We start from the raw sequence: 18,779 nt of genomic DNA on the forward strand, positions 1-18,779 counted from the left end.
GTGGAAGAGCCGGTATTTTGTGGAAGAGCCACACTGAAGGGGCCAAAGAGCCGCATGTGGCTCGCGAGCCGCGGTTTGCCGACCACTGAGGCTAGGGGACAGGCGCTTAGGAGAGATGGCCTTACTGTTTTCCTGCCGTACTGGTCTGAGATGTTTCCCCAGAGGGTGGAGCTGGACATCATGCCGATAAAGACCACCTGTGGGTGGAAAGAGGGTTTCTGTTAGACGGTGACACGGAACACTGATCGCAGAGAAAAGGGCACGACAGATGGAATCTGCGACCTCACACCCTCGCGATAACAATGAACCAGCATTCGCTGAGATCTGGCTAAGGGGCGAACACGATTATGGGCGCTCCATGCTACTGTCGAAACCTCACAACCATCCGAGGGGGTGGGTGCTGTTATTGTCCCCATTTTACAGATGAGGAAGCTGAGACTCAGAGAGGGGAGGTCACGTGGCCGGGGTTCCACATCTGTAAGTGGGGCAGCCCTGGCCGGACTCTGGCAGTATGGCTGCAAGTATTATTGATTTCTTGTCCTGTTGCTAAAAAAAATATCCAAGGTTGCAAGACAGAGTTTGGAGGGTATGAAAACAGGAGGCAGGAGGTTGGGATGGGAGCTGTAACCCATTAGAAGAGAAAGCATTCACGGGGCACTGACTGTGCTCGGGCAAAGTCACTGTTACATTGTTAACCCTTGAACAGAGCTAACGAGGTTGGAATCATCATATCCATGTTATCGAAGGGGAGCCTGAGGCTCAGAAGGGTTAAGAAACCTGCTCAGGCCCGGCCGGCGTGGCTCAGTGACTGAGCATCGACCTATGAACCAGGAGGTCACGGTTCAATTCCCAGTCAGGGCACATGCCTGGGTTTTGGGCTTGATTCCCAGCAGGGGGTGTGCAGGAGGCAGCCAATTGATATTGATGTTTCTCTCTCATCGATGCGTCTATCTTTCTCTCTAAAATCAATAAAAACTTATTTAAAAATAAAGAAGTCTTCAAATCACCCTCCTGGGAAAGGTATTGGCACCCCCTTCTTGGATGAATGAGGTGTATAAGGTCTCCGTGATATGCCCAAGTAGCTTGCAACTTCCCGGCAATTGATGTCTGGGGACCCCAGGGACTTGGACCCCTGGGTGCAGTAGAGGTGGCTGCCAACCGACGGGGAGTAAAGGGAGCTGAGGTCATGGTGTTTCCATGCAGAGAGTTTCATTCTTTTCTGCTGAGCAGCTGGCAGCAGCAGGGGGAGGGGGCTCCCCCCCACAGACCACCCCAGGGGACCAGAACTGGACCCAGCGGGAGAGCTGCTGCTGCTGCCTACCGAGGTCAGCAAGGCCACCTGCCAGCTGGGGAGCCGCCACTCGCAGTGCAGCTGGGGCGCAAGGATGCTCAGGATCATCATTTCCATGGCGTCGGCCATCTGCAGGGAGCAAGCTGGTGTCAGGAGCCAGGACGCTGCCTGGTGCCCGGGCGGCTGACCCCTGGCTCAGGGACCCCTCCTCCCCCATGAGAGCCTGGAGAGCTGACCTCTGGTTCAGGGATCCCCCCCCCCGCCCCTGGTGAGAGCCTGGATGGCTGACCCCTCACTCAGGGACCCCCGAGAGAGCGTGCAAGAACCCCTCTTCCATTGCCTGCTGAGCGCCCTACCACACATCGGACACACCACAATCTCTAGTAGTTAAAGCGGTGTGGTACATGCGGGAATTGACAACTAACCATTCAACATTGTGTGTGTGTGTGTGTGTGTGTGTGTGTGTGTGTGTTTCCGTATTTAAAAAAATAAAGGCATTCCCTGAATGAAGTGGGAAAACATCGCATTTCAAAAATTTGAGAATTTTTTTTTTTTTACAGAGATAGACAAGAATCTTTTCTCTTTAGTTCAACTAAAGACTAGTTTGTCTTTGGTTTAAAGGTCCTTGTTCCTGTAGAATTCTCTCGTCTGATCTTTTAATATATTAACACACACTAGCAAGCGCCAGTAATGAAACATCCTTTATGGGACGAGGTAGACAGAACCATGGGGTAGAAATGAGAGTCTGGAAGCAGACCCATGTGGGCGTGGGAAGGTGATGGGCGATACGGGTGGCCTTTCAAATCAGTGGGGAAATTAAACATCTATTTTGGGAAATATTTAATCCGGTTGCCCTCTTGCACCATTCCCCAAAATCAATTTCGATTGTATTAATGGTCGAGATGCATTATTTGCAATAGGTAGACGAGGGGATTTTAACAAGAGACGTAAGCAAAGGGCTCACTCTTCTCTGTGCCTGCTTTTCTAGGGGGAGCTCCGCGGATGACATCACAGTCTCCGAGTAGCCTGAGCCCCCAGGGACGGAGAGCCATTTAATTAGCCAGAAACGCCCACTCCTCCTGAGGGCAGTTGCCAGCATTACCCGCAAGCACTGACCACCAGGGTCACTCATCATGACCCTGACTGATTCACCCCGAGGCTCTCTGTGGAAAGAGCTGGGTCCTTCCTCGTAGATCAGGGAAACCCAGGGGAGCAGCAGAAGTTAGGGTTTCTTGGAGACTGAGCGGGAGGTCCCTGTCCCCCGAAATACTTGCCCAAGCCAAGCCGGTGAGCACAGACAGCTTCCATTGGAATTTTCCAAACCCAATGGCTTCCACCGCATCTTCCACCATGAAAGTATCTAGAAAGGAGGGAGGGGGAGAGGAGGACGGAGTCAGGGCATCTTGCAGTTGTCCTAGTGTCGGGGTGTCCCGGGGGTGTCCACGGGGGTGTCCTAGTGTTGGGGTGTCCCGGGGGTATCCAAGCTCTTTAAATGCAGCACATGCCGCTTCTAGAATTTATCTTAGAAGAATATTCCGGCAAGTGTGAACAGATACCTTGCTGCAAAATCCACTGCAACATGGTTTACAAAAGGGAAAACTGCCCTGGCCAGTGTGGCTCCGTGGTTAGAGCGTCGGCCCGAGCACCGAAGTGTTGCAGGTTCCATTCCCGGTCAAGGGCATGTACCTGGGTTGCAGGTTAGATCCCTGGCCCTGGGGCTCACCCTCTCTCTCTCTCTCCTTTCCCTTCCTCTCTTTCTAAAAATTAATAAAATATTTTTTAAAGTTTTTAATTTAATTAAACAATAAAAATATTAGAGGATCCTGCTGGTGGCCCTTCTGTGGGCTGCCTCTCAGGATCTCAGCAGTCCCTGCTGGCAGTTTACATCTTTTGGGAATTTCAATCATGGGCCTCTAACGTCAGCCATAACATTCTCCAGAAGTGTGAGCTGATGTTTGTCACACCCGCAGGATCTGTGTTTTTTCCCCCCAGCAAAAATATTGAGGAGAGCCCTAACCAGTTTGGCTCAGTGGATAGAGCGTCGGCCTGCGGACTCAAGGGTCCCAGGTTCGATTCCGGTCAAGGGCATGTACCTTGGTTGCGGGCACATCCCCGGTGGGGAGTGTGCAGGAGGCAGCTGATCGATGTTTCTCTCTCATCGATGTTTCTGGCTCTCTATCCCTCTCCCTTCCTCTCTGTAAAAAATCAATGACATATATTAAAAAAAAAATATTGAGGAGACAGCAGAGCGAGTCCTATGACATCATCAGTAATATGAAGAGTAATGATGACATAAGGGTGCTCTCTCGGGTGTTCACCATGTGCCAGGCACTGCGCTAGGAGCTGGACGTGCATTCTCTCGTTTTGTCCCTGTCACAACTGTCCGTTAAGGCCCAGTCTTAGCCTCATGTACAGAGGAGGACATGGACGTTCCCCTGTCACTTAGCTGGCACACTGTAGATGTGGGAGTTGAGCTCAGACCAGCCTCTGCTCCCAACCACTGCCTCCCCCTCCCCGGTCCTGGCGCCCTTAGCTCTGCCAACAACAGGCCTTGGGGTCAAGTCAATCATCCTCTCTCCTGTTGGGAATCTGGGGCCTCTCAGAAGCGCATGGGATGTTCTGTGATGCGGGGAGACCAGGGCCCACAGCACCCCCTCAGGTCCTGGGTTTGCCCAGCTCTACCCAGAGGCAGCACAAGGTCCTGGGTAGGAGTGGGTTCCGAGGTCAGATCATCTGGGTGTAAATCCAGCAGGGCTAATTTCTGGCTGTGACTAAGGCAAGATATTTAACCTTTCTGTGCTTCCGTTTCCTCTTCTGCCAAGAAGGGGAAGATGATCGTAATAGTTCTAACTAGAAATGTTGTAATTAAATAGGTAATTTGAATAAAGTGCCTCAAACAGTGCCTGGCACAGAGTGAATCCGCAGCTAATGCCAGCTGTTCCCATCATTACTATCATCACCACCATCACCACCTTCATCATCATCACCATCATCACCAACATCATCACTATCATCATCACCATCACCACTGACACCATCACCACCACCACCTTCATCACCGCCTTCATCACCATCACCATCACCACCATCATCATCACTATCATCATCACCATCACCACTGACACCATCACCACCACCACCTTCATCATCACCACCTTCATCATCATCACCATCACCACCATCATCATCACCACATCACCAGTACACTATCACCATCATCATCATCATCACCATCATCACTATCATTATCACCACCACCACTATCGTCATCACCATCATCACATCATCATAGCCACTATCATCATCATCACCACCATCATCATCACTATCATCATCACCATCACCACTGACACCATCACCACCACCACCTTCATCATCACCACCTTCATCATCATCACCATCACCACCAACATCATCACTATTATTATCACCACCACCACCTTCATCATCACCGCCTTCATCATCATCACCATCACCACCATCATCATCACTATTATTATCACCATCACCACCCTCATCATTACCACTTTCACCACCACTATCATAATCAACACCGTCATCATCACCACCATCATCATCACCACATCACCAGTACACTATCACCATCATCATCATCACCATCATCACTATCATTATCACCACCACCACTATCGTCATCACCATCATCACATCATCATAGCCACTATCATCATCATCATCATCATCATCATCATCATCATCATCATCATTGTTGTGCTGTCCTCAGCTAAGTGTTATGCAGTGATGCTGGTGGCAGGGATTGTGATGTAACCTTACTTCCTGCTGAAGTAAGCCATGTAAGTTCAGCTCACACTTTCAGTATCACCTCTGTGCCCTCTGGGCCCTCCTACTTGCCTCTTCACGAAATCCCCCTGAGAGTGCCACCTGGGGAGGCAACCCAGGCCACTCAGAGCCCCTGACTGTGGCCTGGGCTGATGCCCCAAAAGCAGGGCCCCCTCACCATCGGTGGGATTGGCAAACTCCTTGGGCACAGCTGCCCCATCGTCTAGTTCGACCGCCTGTAGGCCCGTGCGGACCCCTTCGATCTGGACCTCATGCTCTCCCGAAGCCGCGTCGTCCTCTGACCTTGCGCTCTCGCCCGTGCGACGAAATTTCACCACCCTAGAGGAGAGAGCAGAGCTGGTCATGAAGGCTAGGACTCCCCCGCAACAGCCTTGCTGCACAGCTCTTGTGCCCAAGACAGGTGAATGGCTTTTTTTCATGGTCAGGGGAGTTGGATAGGTAGGAGGTTGCCATTTCTATTGAATTGGCCTGTAGAGGCTGACAACTTCCAAAGTCCTGCATCAGGGCTGCCACATATGGTTGTACAGGTTGGGCACCGCACAGCTCCAATGGGGCTCCAGTCACATGGTAGACTATGGGACTGGGGAGATCTTTATTCTGGACTTTAATAGTTTGGGAGCTTGTGTGTTTCAGAATTGAGACTCATCTCTCTGTAGCAGAGATAACAACGTGGTCACCTGAAGGTTACATCATGCCCACAAGAAGTTGCCTACATGGGATTTTTTTTTTAAGTGGATGTTACATTTTTTTTTTTAATTGAAAGAATTCGCATGAAAAGCAAGACTTCTGATGTCTCTTAAAACAGTAGGCCCTCTGGCCATCTGGGGCTCCTATCTCTCTAAGCCCGTGGTAGGCACACTGCGGCTTGTGAGCCACATGCGGCTCTTTGGCCCCTTGAGTGTGGCCCTTCCTAAGCCTCAGGAGTACCCTAATTAAGTTAATAACAATGTACCTACCTCTATAGTTTAAGTTTAAAAAATTCGGCTCTCAAAAGAAATTTCAATCATTGTACTGTTGATATTTGGCTCTGTTGACTAATGAGTTTGCCAACCACTGCTCTAAGGGTATAGTATGGTTAGATCTGGTCAGTGTGGTCCCTGTCAAACTCTGCAACCCACGGGGTAAGGGGTGGTGTGAAATGGGTTCCAGGAAGGGACTCTCTGTCCCCAAGAAGCAACCCCAAAATAAAAGCATAAACAGTCCCCCAAGGCACCTATCTGTACAAGACGAACACATCGATACGTATTAGGCAAAGGAAGGACATGAACATTTATGCACATTCTCACTTCGTTTTCAGGGATGAAGGAAAGGTCAGTGAGTCACCCTCGACTCTGAGGATAGCATCCGAGAAGGACATGGCTACATAGCCCGAAAATCTTCCTTGACTACGGCTTTGATCGCATCCTCTCCTCGAGGGCCGCCGGGGGGGGGGGACCTTCCTTCTGTCTGTGACTGACAGCAACCACTGCAACCTCTCTGGAAGGTGACCTGTGACATCTTTCAAAAGGTAACATGCTCTGTGCGCCCACCTAGAATGGCGGTGCAGGCAGTTCATTGTCCGGGTAGACCCAAGCGGGCGACGATTCCCGCCCACATAACGGCCCGCTGTGGATTCTTAGCTAGCCGTGTGTCAGGCCCAGGGTGTGCACTGTCCATCGATTATCTTATTTAACCTTCACTTTCACTCTCCCCATGTTCCGGATGAGGACGCTCGAGCACAGAAGGGCTGGGAGCGCGTCCAAGGTCACACCGTGGGTGTGTAAGCCAGGCTTTGGCAATGCCACCTGCCCTCCCAGAGTCCCCACTCCCAGCCTCTCTGCTGGAGCTGTTCTCCTCTGAAGCTCACAGGCTGTTTGCAGCTTCGCATGTGATAATTATCCTCTCAATGTGACAAGTATGAACAAACCCAGAAACCATCATTGGGAGAGGAGGAAAGACAGAGATGATGGCGCAGCCACGTAAGAAAATGTCTTCAAAACCATTTGTAAGCTGATCTGTGTCACAATAGCCAAAGACAAACACAATCCATGTGTCCGTCAGCGGATGGATGAACACAGTGCGGCCTAAAAAGGCAGGGAATTCTGACGCGTTCTACAACATGGATGAACTTCGAAGACGTTACACTAAGTGAAATAAGCCTACACACCAGGACAAATATTGTGCACCTCTATGAGGCGGCAAAAAAGAGTCAAATTCACAGAGATAGAAAGTAGGTGCAGGAGAGAGGGAGGATGGGGAAGTTAGTGTTTAATGGGTATAGAGTTTCCGTTGGGGAAGATAAAAAAAATTCTGGAGAATCGGCAGTGGTGATGGTTACACAATGTGAATCTACTTAATGCCACTAACTATACATTTACCATGATCAAAATGGTCAAGTTTATGTAATGCATAGTGTATCACAATAAACACACATACATACGCATACACACAAGTTGATCTATAAGAGCCAGCAGGATAAAGCTGTTGGGCTCATTATTAAATATGCTAGAATATGATCCTGTGATCTAGGTCCTTGCCATGAAGACTTGAGTGTGGTCGCCAACCAGAGGCCCAGTGTCCCCTAGGGCAGCTGTCGGCAAACTCATTAGTCAACAGAGCCAAATATCAACAGTACAATGATTGAAATTTCTTTTGAGAGCCACATTTTTTAAACTTAAACTATATAGGTAGGTACATTGTTATTAACTTAATTAGGGTACTCCTAAGCTGGCCTTTGCTAAAAACGTGGTATTTTGTGGAAGAGCCACACTCAAGGGGCCAAAGAGCCGCATGTGGCTCGCGAGCCGCGGTTTGCCGACCACTGCCCTAGGGGATCATTAGAACTGCAGGCCGGAGCCCTGACCCAGGCCTACTAAGTCAGCATCTGCATTTTAACCAGGTTCCCAGGCAATGAGTGCACGGCCACGTCTGAGAAGCGCTGCTGTAGATTATCGAAGCTCCTACAGCTGAGACAGTCTGGAAGGAGGCGTAGCGCTGAAGACCGGTTGCTTCTGGGAAGGAGGACAGGATGGAAACGAGGATTTCCTTGCGAGGGAAAGGAAATAGTCTTTACTTTTGTTTCGGACCCTTCTGTAATGGTTGCATTTTTGAAACTGGGCATCTGTACATTAATCATCAATATACGTAACCATTGCGACTCTTTACAGAGTTCTTGCTGATGGGGCAGTGTCTGCTGAGCATGTTACGTCTGTGAAATAGGAACGAGGACGGGCGTGCAGGACCGTCGTGAAGTGTCACTGAGCCTGGTGAACGGGCAGTTGCAGGCCAGGAGTCAGTAGGAGCTTGCCTCCCACCCGGCTCCCCTCAGGCCGCCTTTCTGCCTTGAACACGGAGTACACTGACCTTTGCGAAAAGTGACCTTGAGAAAGTGGCTTAGCTCCCTGCAGTTTTAAGCCAGGATCTGCTCACAGTCCTCCTCTGGCTAAACACAAGAAGCCAGGGCACCTGTATTTATGAACACTTTATTTATTTATGAACACTTGCCTTGAGGCAGACATAACAGGGGACCTTTGACATTAAATTAGATTCGGAAAGCCGGCCTCATTTTGAATGAATCGGGTTTCTAAAAGTATGTATCAAATACACGAGCCAAGACTTCCCAAGAGAGAGAGGGAGAGAAAAAGAAATATGAAAGAAAATAGCAGTGACATATGTTAAATATATGAGGGCTTCAAAGCAGGCTGGCTCATAACACCCTGGCATTTGTGGGGTATAGATAGCATATAATGCACCAAAATAGTTGGGAACATTTATTTTACATAATTTTGCTGTTTAAAGGAAAGATGAGCTTGAGGAACTAGCTGTCAACAGTCAAGATCTTGTTTGCACCGTCATGAAATTCATTCACCTCATACCTTAAGTTAGGGTCTGAGACTCGATTAGGGTATTTTAGACAAGGAAGGTTTTTTTTTTTTTCTCTTTCCATCTGAGTTTCTGGACTTCTATCCCTTAAGTTCATGAAGCTACCAGACTGAAGGAAAGCTTAACTCTCCTTGTGATGATCTCACGGTGCCACTTAAAGTCTTGTGTGAAGAGACGTAGATAGAGCGTCGGCCTGCAGACTGCGGAGTCCTGGGTTCAGTTCTGGTCAAGGGCAGAATAGTTGGTCTAAACTAGGACCCTTGAGAACAGTGGTTCTCAGTGGGGGTGATCTAGTCTCCCAGGGGATATTACTAATTAATGACTGGAGACAGTTTTGATTGTCCCAACGCAGGGGGAATGGTGGTTGTGACACCTTGTGGGTGGAGGCCAGGGATGCTGCTAAACATCCTATAATGCATAGAACAGCCTCTCACAACAAAGCATTATCTGGCCTAAAAATGTGACTAGAGTCAAGGTTGAGATTTAATACAACCCTGTATTAAAGAGTAAAAGAGAAGGAACCAAGATGGCGGCACAGGCCGCCTCCCACAACCACATCAAAATTACAACTAAAATACAGAACAACCATCCTCCAGAACCGCTGTTATGGGGTGGGGCCACAACATTAGTAACAAAGAAACAGAATTTCCGGAGGATGAGGCCCAGAAATCAGGATTTTAAAAAGATTCCCAGGTGATTCTAATGTGCAGCCAAGGTTGAGAACCACTGCCTTAGAGTGAAGTTAGCTACCATGTGTTTGAAATGATGAGGTCTGAGTGGCTTTGAACGTGAGTCTGTAAAAGGCTTTGGTGGGTTAACCTAGAGGCTCCCTGTGCTCTCCCTACTTTTTGCCTGAAGTGGGTGACAGTGAACCATTTCTCCTTGGTTAAGTGCTACCAAGGGACTGATTTTTCAAATTTCACATATTTTATTTATAAATTATATTTATAATATGCATTATATTATTAAAGTTATTTCACATACTGACATGATTTATGTGTTTACATTTTTTAATTATTTTGTTTAAATCCTCATCTAAGGATATTTTTCCATTGATTTTTAGAGAAAGTGGAAGAGAGAGGGAAAGAGAGAGAAACATTGATGTGAGAGAAACACATCCATTGGTTGCCTCCTGCACGAGCCCTGACCAGGACCCAGGCCGGGGAGGAGCCTGCAACCAAGGTACATGCCCTTGACCGGAATCGAACCTGGGACCCTTCAGTCAGCAGGCTGACACTCTATCCACTGAGCCAAAACGGCGAGGGCTACGTTTAAATTTAAATAGCCACATGAAGCTAGTGATTACTGTGTTATATATTGCAGCTCTAGGTTATAAGCATCTCTTATTTAGTTGTAGAGTCTCTTGTATCAAGGATGGCGCCCAAGTAAATTGGATAAATGAATCAACCCATCCATCCATCAATCAATGTAGTCTGCAAAATTTGCTTTCAAGAAATCATCCTAGAAAGGAGAGACCCAGAAAAGTCTAACCTGCACAAGGTCCCACAATAAGGCAGAACTAGATACAGAATCTCAGCCTCCGGCATGTCCTGGAACATGGCGTTGAGCCTGAGTGGACAGCAGGTGAAAAGCACAGGTTGTCCGTGGTCTCACATGAGGCATCCTGGAGCTATGTGAAGGAGGCCCAAGTACAAGGAAGAACTGTTTTCTTAGGCACCGTCGCCCCCTTCCCCCCTCCCCTGACCCGTAAACTACTTATCGGCTTATTATCCATTAACACTTAGCCTCCCGTGGGACCGAGCCCGTTCCAAACCCACTCTTGCCAACCCTCTAGAAGGCACTCTGATTCTTTAAACCATGTTGCTCTCAGGAAATGTGCTACCTGCAATCTGTGGCTAACATACACAGGGTGTGGCTTAAATCCATCTCAGTCGTGATTTGTACCCCACTCAGAGTCACCTGGCTGTTCCTTTTACTTCGTTTATTTTAAATAAACCGAGGTCAACACATTTCAGGGCTAATTTTCGCTCCTTTCAAATGTAATTTGGGTTTTTCAGAGGACAATTTTTGGAAGTCCAACATAAGACGTCTATATATTCTGCTTTTACCAGTGATCTTTCAGATGTAATAATAATAGTTAATATGTGTTGAATGTTGTGTGTCTGTCAGGTATGTAGCACACATTGTCTCACTTTAGCTTCACAATAACCCCATGAACCAAGTACAATTGTGACCCCCATTTTATGGCCAGGGAAACTCAGAATCAGAAAGGTTAAGTCACTTGCTCAAAGTCACATAACCAGGAAGTGGCAGAGTCAGGATAGGAACCCAAGGCCCTTACTCAATAGCCAATACTCTTAACCAGTACACAATTTGGTCTCTAATAGATATTATATATATTAGATAATATACATGTAATATATAAATATATATATACATACACACACACACACACACATACACATATATATGCATAAAATATCAGAATCAAGAAACATAAAACTGGGATTTGGGCAGAGAGAGACTTACTTTTAACTCTTGTGCTTCTTTTTGAACTTGCCCTATATATAGATGATATAGTGCTTTATCTTATCTATTGACATAAAATGAATTATTTTTTAAATTTAAAGAAGTAAAACCCTCCTATTATTTTACCTTTTTTCATGAAGGAAGGACTTGTCACGGTAGTGTCAGGCTTGTATACCAGTAAATTAAATGTACATGAATCTTTGAGTAACTCGCCAGGTTCACATGCTCTGACATTATTTGAAAATTTATCCCAGGAAAACGGCAGCTCCAATATGAATCGTATTGTTACTGTGAGGACCAAATTTCATATTTCAGTCTCTACATTATTTTTTCACCTGGGGATAATAGGTTGGCTTTGAACATGATACTTATTTTCCATGGAAGTGGTGTGTTTTCCTTGAGAGATTTGCGCTCAGATAGGTGCATTGTTATGGATTCAGACATCGACCTTTGGATATGATCACTGAGCATCCTTCAGCATTTGTGAAAGAATGCTGTGTTACATAAGCTATGCTATTTGTGGATCAATTAATGAAAGCCTAAAAGTAACATTTGAGTTAATTAAACATTGGAAATGAAAATTAATTTCACGCTGATTGAGAAGTAAATATTGCAATATCCTTCAGGACTTGGAGCCTCAGAGAGCTGTGTCAGTCACACTAAAAGTCACTTGGGAGAATGCCTCAGTGGCTTAGCGAGAGAGAAAAAAAAAATGTTCCAAGTCAAGAATATACACACATACGAACAATATCGTATCCTTCCCAACAAATCCAAATGGTGTCGACTGCTACCATCCGAATGGCTAGCGCTTCTAAAGATTAAAACAGCAGTCCCCCCCTTAGCGTGCTTTTTAATGCCCATCTCAGACTCTTGGGATTTGCTTACGAAATCACCATGGGCTTGCAGTAGGAGACCTCCCTAAGCCCCCCTGAGAGGCCCCTGTCCTGTCCTTTGCTTGGTTGTATTTCCTCAAAGGTCTCAGAACAAATTTGGTATCGCTTTAAAAATGCCCGTCCGCTAAGCAGTGTGTTGCTGATGTTCCCAAGGAAAGCTGTTGACAGTGAGTCTCACTCTAGCTGTTACAAAAACCTTCCATTCAGAAGGAGGCAAGAGGTTTCAGCCAGGGTGCACAGCCCTCTCATTCACACGCCTCCTGGCCTCCCCTCTGGGAAGGCATCTTGGCTTTTCAGACACCAGTTTCCAACATCAGTCATCACCCCCCCCCACCTCCAGAAGCCCCTGCAGAAAAATTAGGAATTTCACAGCACGGGAGAAGGGCTGGGAAGAGCCCATGTCATTGCATGGACTCGTAAATTCAGCCCATATTGCAAAACAGCGGCGAATGCTTTCTGAAAACACAGACCTCAAAATCCCTTTAGGATGGAGAGCAATTAAAAGGGGGAAGCAGAACAGCCTGTGGATGCCCCATAAGATTCTGACGGATCTGGAACAAAAATGAAATAAAAATCGAACTGAGTCAGATACAGAGGCTGGGCTCCTGGGGTAGGAAAATGGCTTTTCTCCTCCAGGCCTAATTCTCTCCTCTGAAACGGTTCCCTTTAAATTCAAGAAGCCACGCAGCGATGCCCCCCGTGCAGGGTTTCATATTTGCAAGGAAAGCCGGCCTGCCTCTCACTGGCCCCCCCTGGTACTCACGGCAGCTGCCTGAGCTGGAATAAGTCCTCCTCCATGTCCGCGCTGCGCCAGGACGAGCCCTTCTCATGGCCCTTACATGGTGGTGGTGGATGACGAGCGGTCGGGGTTTCAGCACCGGGGGTGCCGGACAGCTCCCACGCCGCTTCCTCCCGCTGGCGGCAGCTGTTCGGGGGAGGCAGCCGCCGGGGGAACCAGCCCACGAGACAAAGCCTCCGCCGCCAGGAGACCGCGGCGAGAGTGGGCGGAGAGGAGGGGGCGGAGGGCAGAGCAAGCTGTGCGGGGAGAGGGGGCGGGGAGAGCCCTTCTGGTTAGAAGCATTGACTGGCTCTCTGTGGCCGGTGGGGTTTTACTGGGGTGCCCATAGGGCACGCCCGCCTGGGACATGGCTGTCGAGGTACCCGTGAGCGCCCTGTGGTGAACGGCATCTCTCTCAATGCTTATCTAGAGGGATTCATGAACGTTATGGGTATAATATTCTTGAAACGCAGGCTGCTCTAACAAATGCAGAATATGAAAAAAAAATAAATTTAAATTTGTCCATGCATTAAAAAACTGTTTATTGCCGAAACCGGTTTGGCTCAGTGGATAGAGCATCGGCCTGCGGACTGAAAGGTCCCAGGTTCGATTCTGGTCAAGGGCATGTGCCTGGGTTGCGGGCACATCCCCAGTAGGAGATGTGCAGGAGGCAGCTGATCGATGTTTCTCTCATCGATGTTTCTAACTCTCTATCTCTCTCCCTTCCTCTCTGTAAAAAATCAATAAAATATATTTTTTTAAAAAAACTGTTTATTGAGCACCTACTATAATAGGCACTGGGCATATGAGAGAGAACATGTTAGACGTGCCATTGTCATCGCGGAGCTGAAGGTCTAGTGAAATGAATCAAGGAAGAAAAAAAAAAAAGTAAGGCAAGTGTGAGAAGGCCAAATATCGCTCATTCGTTTACCCAACAAGCATTATTACCTGATTTTTACAGCCCTGACTATATGGCATGCGAATGATATCTCAATAAAGCTGTCCCTTTTTATTAAAAAGTACTTTTTAAATTTGTTTCCAATTTTTCCAACATTTAAACAGAGAGTTTTTTATGTAATAGGATTATTCGCTTCTTGGGAAAGCGGGGTGGGGGGGTGGGCAGCATTTCTCCCCTGGGTCTTCCTTTCTCTCTGGCCACTAGCAACCCGGGCCCCAAAACAGTCCGCTCCATCCTGTCCACGCTGCAGCCGGGCCAGAGCAAGCGTTGCCCGTTTATATTTTCCGCCTGCCCTCTGGGGACTCCAGAGGTGCACCCCTGAACACTGGGAAAAGAATACTTAGTACATAATAGGCCTTGAAAAAAATGTCTTAGAGAAGTAAATTACTAAATAACATGTTGATTAACATAAAATATAATGTTTTCTCGTCTTTCTTAGAAATGTGGGGGTCTTTTTCTAAAGCAATGGTTTCTTACTTCTGAGCATGGGTCAGCATCCCCGAACGGGCTCGTTAACACACAGGTAGCCAGCCCCATTCCGAGTTTCTAATTCAGCAGATCCGGGGAGAGGCCTGTGTTTGCATTTGTAAGAGGGCCCCAGGTGATGCTGATGCAGGTGAGAATTGAGAATCCCTGTTCTAAAGTTACATCTGGATGATACTATCAGCCGAGACAAACATGGCTCGCATTTTTATACCTCTGATCTTTGAGACCTCCTTGGGCAGATTGGAATATCATAAAGGCAGTTGCCTCCAGCTAACCGCATTATACATCTGTCCGGGAAATGAGGACATGCCAAAAGCCAGATGGGTTTTATTTCACGGCGGCATAAAGCACCATCATTTCCCCCCTCAGATTCTTTTTTTATAAAGCGAACATCTTAAAAATAGAGGCTGGCGCCCCAGCCAGGTTGCCCAGTTGTTTGGAGCATCATCCTGTACACCGAAAATGTTGTGGGTTCGATTCCTGGTCAGGGCACATACCTCAGCTGCGGTTCAATCCCCTGTTGGGCATGTACAGGAAGCAACCAGCGTCTCTCTCTCTCTCTCTCTCTCTCTCTCTCTCTCTCTCTCTCCCCCCCCCCCCCTTTCCTCTTCAATAAAAAACATATCCTCAGCCCTAGCCAGTTTGGCTCACTGGATAGAACGTTGGCCTGCGGACTGAACGGTCCCAGGTTCTATTCTGGTCACAGGCACATACCCGGGTTGTGGGCTTGATCCCCAGTGGGGGGGCATGCAGGAGGCAGCTGGTCAATGATTCTCTCTCATCATTGATGTTTCCATCTCTCCCTCTCCTTCACTCTCTCTGAAATCAATAAAAAAAATATATATATATATTTTAATATAGTTTATTGATTTTTTACAGAGAGGAAGGGAGAGGGATAGAGAGTTAGAAACATCGATGAGAGAGAAACATCGATCAGCTGCCTCCTGCACACCCCCTACTAGGGATGAGCCCGCAACCCAGGTACATGCCCTTGACCGGAATCGAACCCGGGACCCTTCAGTCCGCAGGCCGACGCTCTATCTACCGAGCCAAACCGGTTAGGGCGAATAAAAATATATTTAAAAAAAAACATATACTCAGATGAAGATTTAAAAATTTTTTAAATAGAGGCTGGAATAGAGCCTGACAAGTTGCCCCTTAGCCTGAAATACTGAATATAAAAAACATGTGCTATGTACAAGCGGTTCTCCAATCACCTGAGTTTTAAACCCTATTTTGTATCAAAACAATATTCTAGTAGCTATAAAAATGGCACTTAATTTTAACAGGGAAGCCTATGGATTTAAATTCATACAGAGATTTGTCTTTTTTTTTTTTTTTTTGAGAACTGACACTGGATAAAAGACCAAAAGGGAAAACTCAGACTTTGGTGGTAGGTCTCTGCTCTGCTAGCCGTGCTGGTGGGATGGCACTGCCACCTGGAGTCACTCCCCAGTCCCTGGCATTGTGCTGGGAAGTGTAAGAACCTCCTGACTTACTGCAGGAGCCAGCAGGAAGGGGAGACTTGGTTAGGAGATTAAGCCCTGTTTGAAAATGTCAAGGCATCCTGGCCCGGTGGGTGGGTCAGTTGGTTGGAGCATCGTGCACCAACGCTTCTGACACCAGACGTGTGTGGTTTACCCTACACCAGCAAGTCTCTGTGACACCAGCTGGGTGTCCTACAATTTTTTAAAATATATATATATATTTTTTTATTGATTTCAGAGAGGAAGGGAGAGGGAGAGAGAAACATCGACCGACTGCCTCCTGCATGCCCCCTACTGGGGATCAAACCTGCAACCCAGGCATGTGCCCTGATGGGGAATCGAACCATGATCTCTTGGGTCATAGGTCGACACTCAACCACTGAGCCACACCGGCCAGGCTGGGTGCTCTACAATTTAAGTCAGTTCTGATACTATCTACCTGGAGATAATGTCATGTCCAATAGGTCAAGGGCTCAGTTTCACAGGACAGCTCCCACCCCACTTCAGATGCCAATGTCCAGTCCTAGGTCCTTAGGTCACCCACAACTTCTGTCTGATTTGGCCACAAATTGGAGGTTCCCATGATTTTCTCCTCCAGTTAGATTAATTTGCTACTAGAGTTGTTCAGGGAAACTTCCCTAAAACTCAGGGAAATACTTAGGGAAACACTACAGGGAAGCATCTGTATCCTTTATCATCTCCTTTAATTAACTTAATGTAATTTACCAGTTAATTACTTGTACCAGTTAATTAAAGGAGATGATAAAGGCCACAGATGAACAGCCATAGGGTAAGATGCATAGGGTGAGATCTGGGAGGGTTCTGAGTGTGCAGGAGCTTCTGCCCTGTGGAGTTGGGATGTCACCCTCCTTACTGGATGTTTTTGCTAACCTGGAAGCTCCCCATATCCCTACTATTGGGATTCCTACCTATCTGGAGGAAAATATAGAACAATGATGATTTTTTAAAAAATATTAAAAAGATGCCCAGCCAGTGTGGCTCAGGAGTTGTGCGTCGACCCATGAACCAGGAGGGTCACCGGTTCCATTCCCAGTCAGGGCCTATGCCTGGGTTGCAAACTCAGTCCCAGTGTGGGGTGTGCAGGAGGCAGCTGATCGATGATTATCTCTCATCATTGGTGTTTCTATCTCCCTCTCCCTTCCTCTCTGAAATCAGTAAAAATATATTAAAACATATTAAGAAGATACTTAATTGGATTCTAGATCTTTCTTGTGACTTTGTGTCACACCTTGATCACAATTTCTGAGCTCTTCCTTCTGACACACAGGAAGCCGGAAGAGGGAGTGAAGAAGGTATACAGAGCTATCCTCTCTCCCTCAGACACTCACTCCCCTGGGGTCAGGGAGGAGACTTCTTTTTTTAAAATATATTTTATTGATTTTTCACAGAGAGGAAGGGAGAAGGATAGAGAGTTAGAAACATCCATGAGAGAGAAACATCGATCAGCTGCCTCCTGCACGCCCCCTACTGGGGATGTGCCCGCAACCAAGGTACATGCCCTTGACCAGAATCGAACCTGGGATCCTTCAGTCTGCAGGCCGACGCTCTATCCACTGAGCCAAACCGGTCAGGGCTGGGAGGAGACTTTTTAATCAGATTTGAGTTTTAAATTTAAAAAAAGAGAACACCAATATATCTATGGAAAGGAGATGATGGGTCTCTAAACATAGATACAAAAATTGTGTTCCAAGGGCCCTACTCCATGGTGTGAAAGGGAGAGGTACGACTGAGTACACATGGGGGCAGCTGGGAAAATGCTGCTTTTGGTTGTTATCCTCTGGAGCTGAGGGTCCTGAATAAACCATTTGCCTGCAGAGTAATCCCAGCAGCTGGAAGAGCTCTAAGACTCTAAATAGTGATGGTGTGCTCGCTCTCGGTGCTGCAAACCCTTGATCTGCCGGATAGATGTTAGAGCAGGCCCTGCTGGCTCCTGGCTGCAGCATTATTGCCATAATGAGTAATATATCCTTAATAATAAGAACATCTGTTAGTCAAGGACAGCCATACCCCTACTGGTTAGAGCAGCAGTGAGGGCCAGGCTGGAGGAGATACCAACTTCATGAATGTGATGTACTGTTATTACTCATGTGATTGTTGCAAGAATTTAATTCGGACAAGGCATGCAAAGTGCTCAAAAATACTTGAGAGTTGATTGGCTGTGGATACTCTATGTTATTGAAACTAGTCTGCCATGTAGAGTTCTAAGCAGATCTGTGGATGGGATGGCACGGTATTCACTCAAGAAGTTAAAGGAGGGGTTCTCACCTGGAGGTGTGACTCAGTGGTTGAGCGTCAACCCAGGAAACAAGAGGTCAACAGTTTGATTCCTGGTCAAGGGCACACACGCCTGGGTGGCGGGCTTAATCCCTAGTAGGGGGCATGCAGGAGGCAGCCGATCGATGAAATGTCTCTCTCATCAATGTTTCCATAGCTCTATTCCTCTCCCTTCTTCTCTCCCTAAAAATCAATTTTTAAAAAACCATTTAAAGTAGAGGTTCTGCAAGTATATTTGCAGAACCCCTCCTTGGGACCCCTTCAGGTGGTTATTGAAGTAAAAACTATTTTCATAAATAACAGATATTATTTGCCTTCCCCACTCTCATTCACGCATGGTTGTGTCCTGGAATTTTCCAGAAGCTATATAAAATGTGATGAGGTCTAATGGAATATGTGCTTTGATACTCTTGGGCTT

General features: G+C 47.1%; 1 protein-coding gene across 1 annotated transcript in view; it reads right to left on the reverse strand.

Moving 5' to 3' along the window:
• Positions 1 to 13,370, reverse strand: part of LOC118678568 (SV2 related protein) — a 35,785-nt gene extending 22,415 nt beyond the window's left edge. The window contains exons 1-5 of the mRNA XM_036354387.1: positions 13,121 to 13,370; positions 5,271 to 5,431; positions 2,566 to 2,651; positions 1,322 to 1,420; positions 126 to 197 (exon numbers count right to left, since the gene is read on the reverse strand). Of these exons, the coding sequence (XP_036210280.1) occupies positions 126 to 197; positions 1,322 to 1,420; positions 2,566 to 2,651; positions 5,271 to 5,431; positions 13,121 to 13,155 (453 nt within the window). The 5' untranslated portion in view covers positions 13,156 to 13,370. The remainder of the gene's footprint in view (positions 1 to 125; positions 198 to 1,321; positions 1,421 to 2,565; positions 2,652 to 5,270; positions 5,432 to 13,120) is intronic.
• Positions 13,371 to 18,779: the final 5,409 nt, after the last annotated feature.

Source organism: Myotis myotis, unplaced genomic scaffold (genome assembly GCF_014108235.1).
Source record: "Myotis myotis isolate mMyoMyo1 unplaced genomic scaffold, mMyoMyo1.p scaffold_m19_p_20, whole genome shotgun sequence".
NCBI classification, from domain to species: domain Eukaryota; kingdom Metazoa; phylum Chordata; class Mammalia; order Chiroptera; family Vespertilionidae; genus Myotis; species Myotis myotis.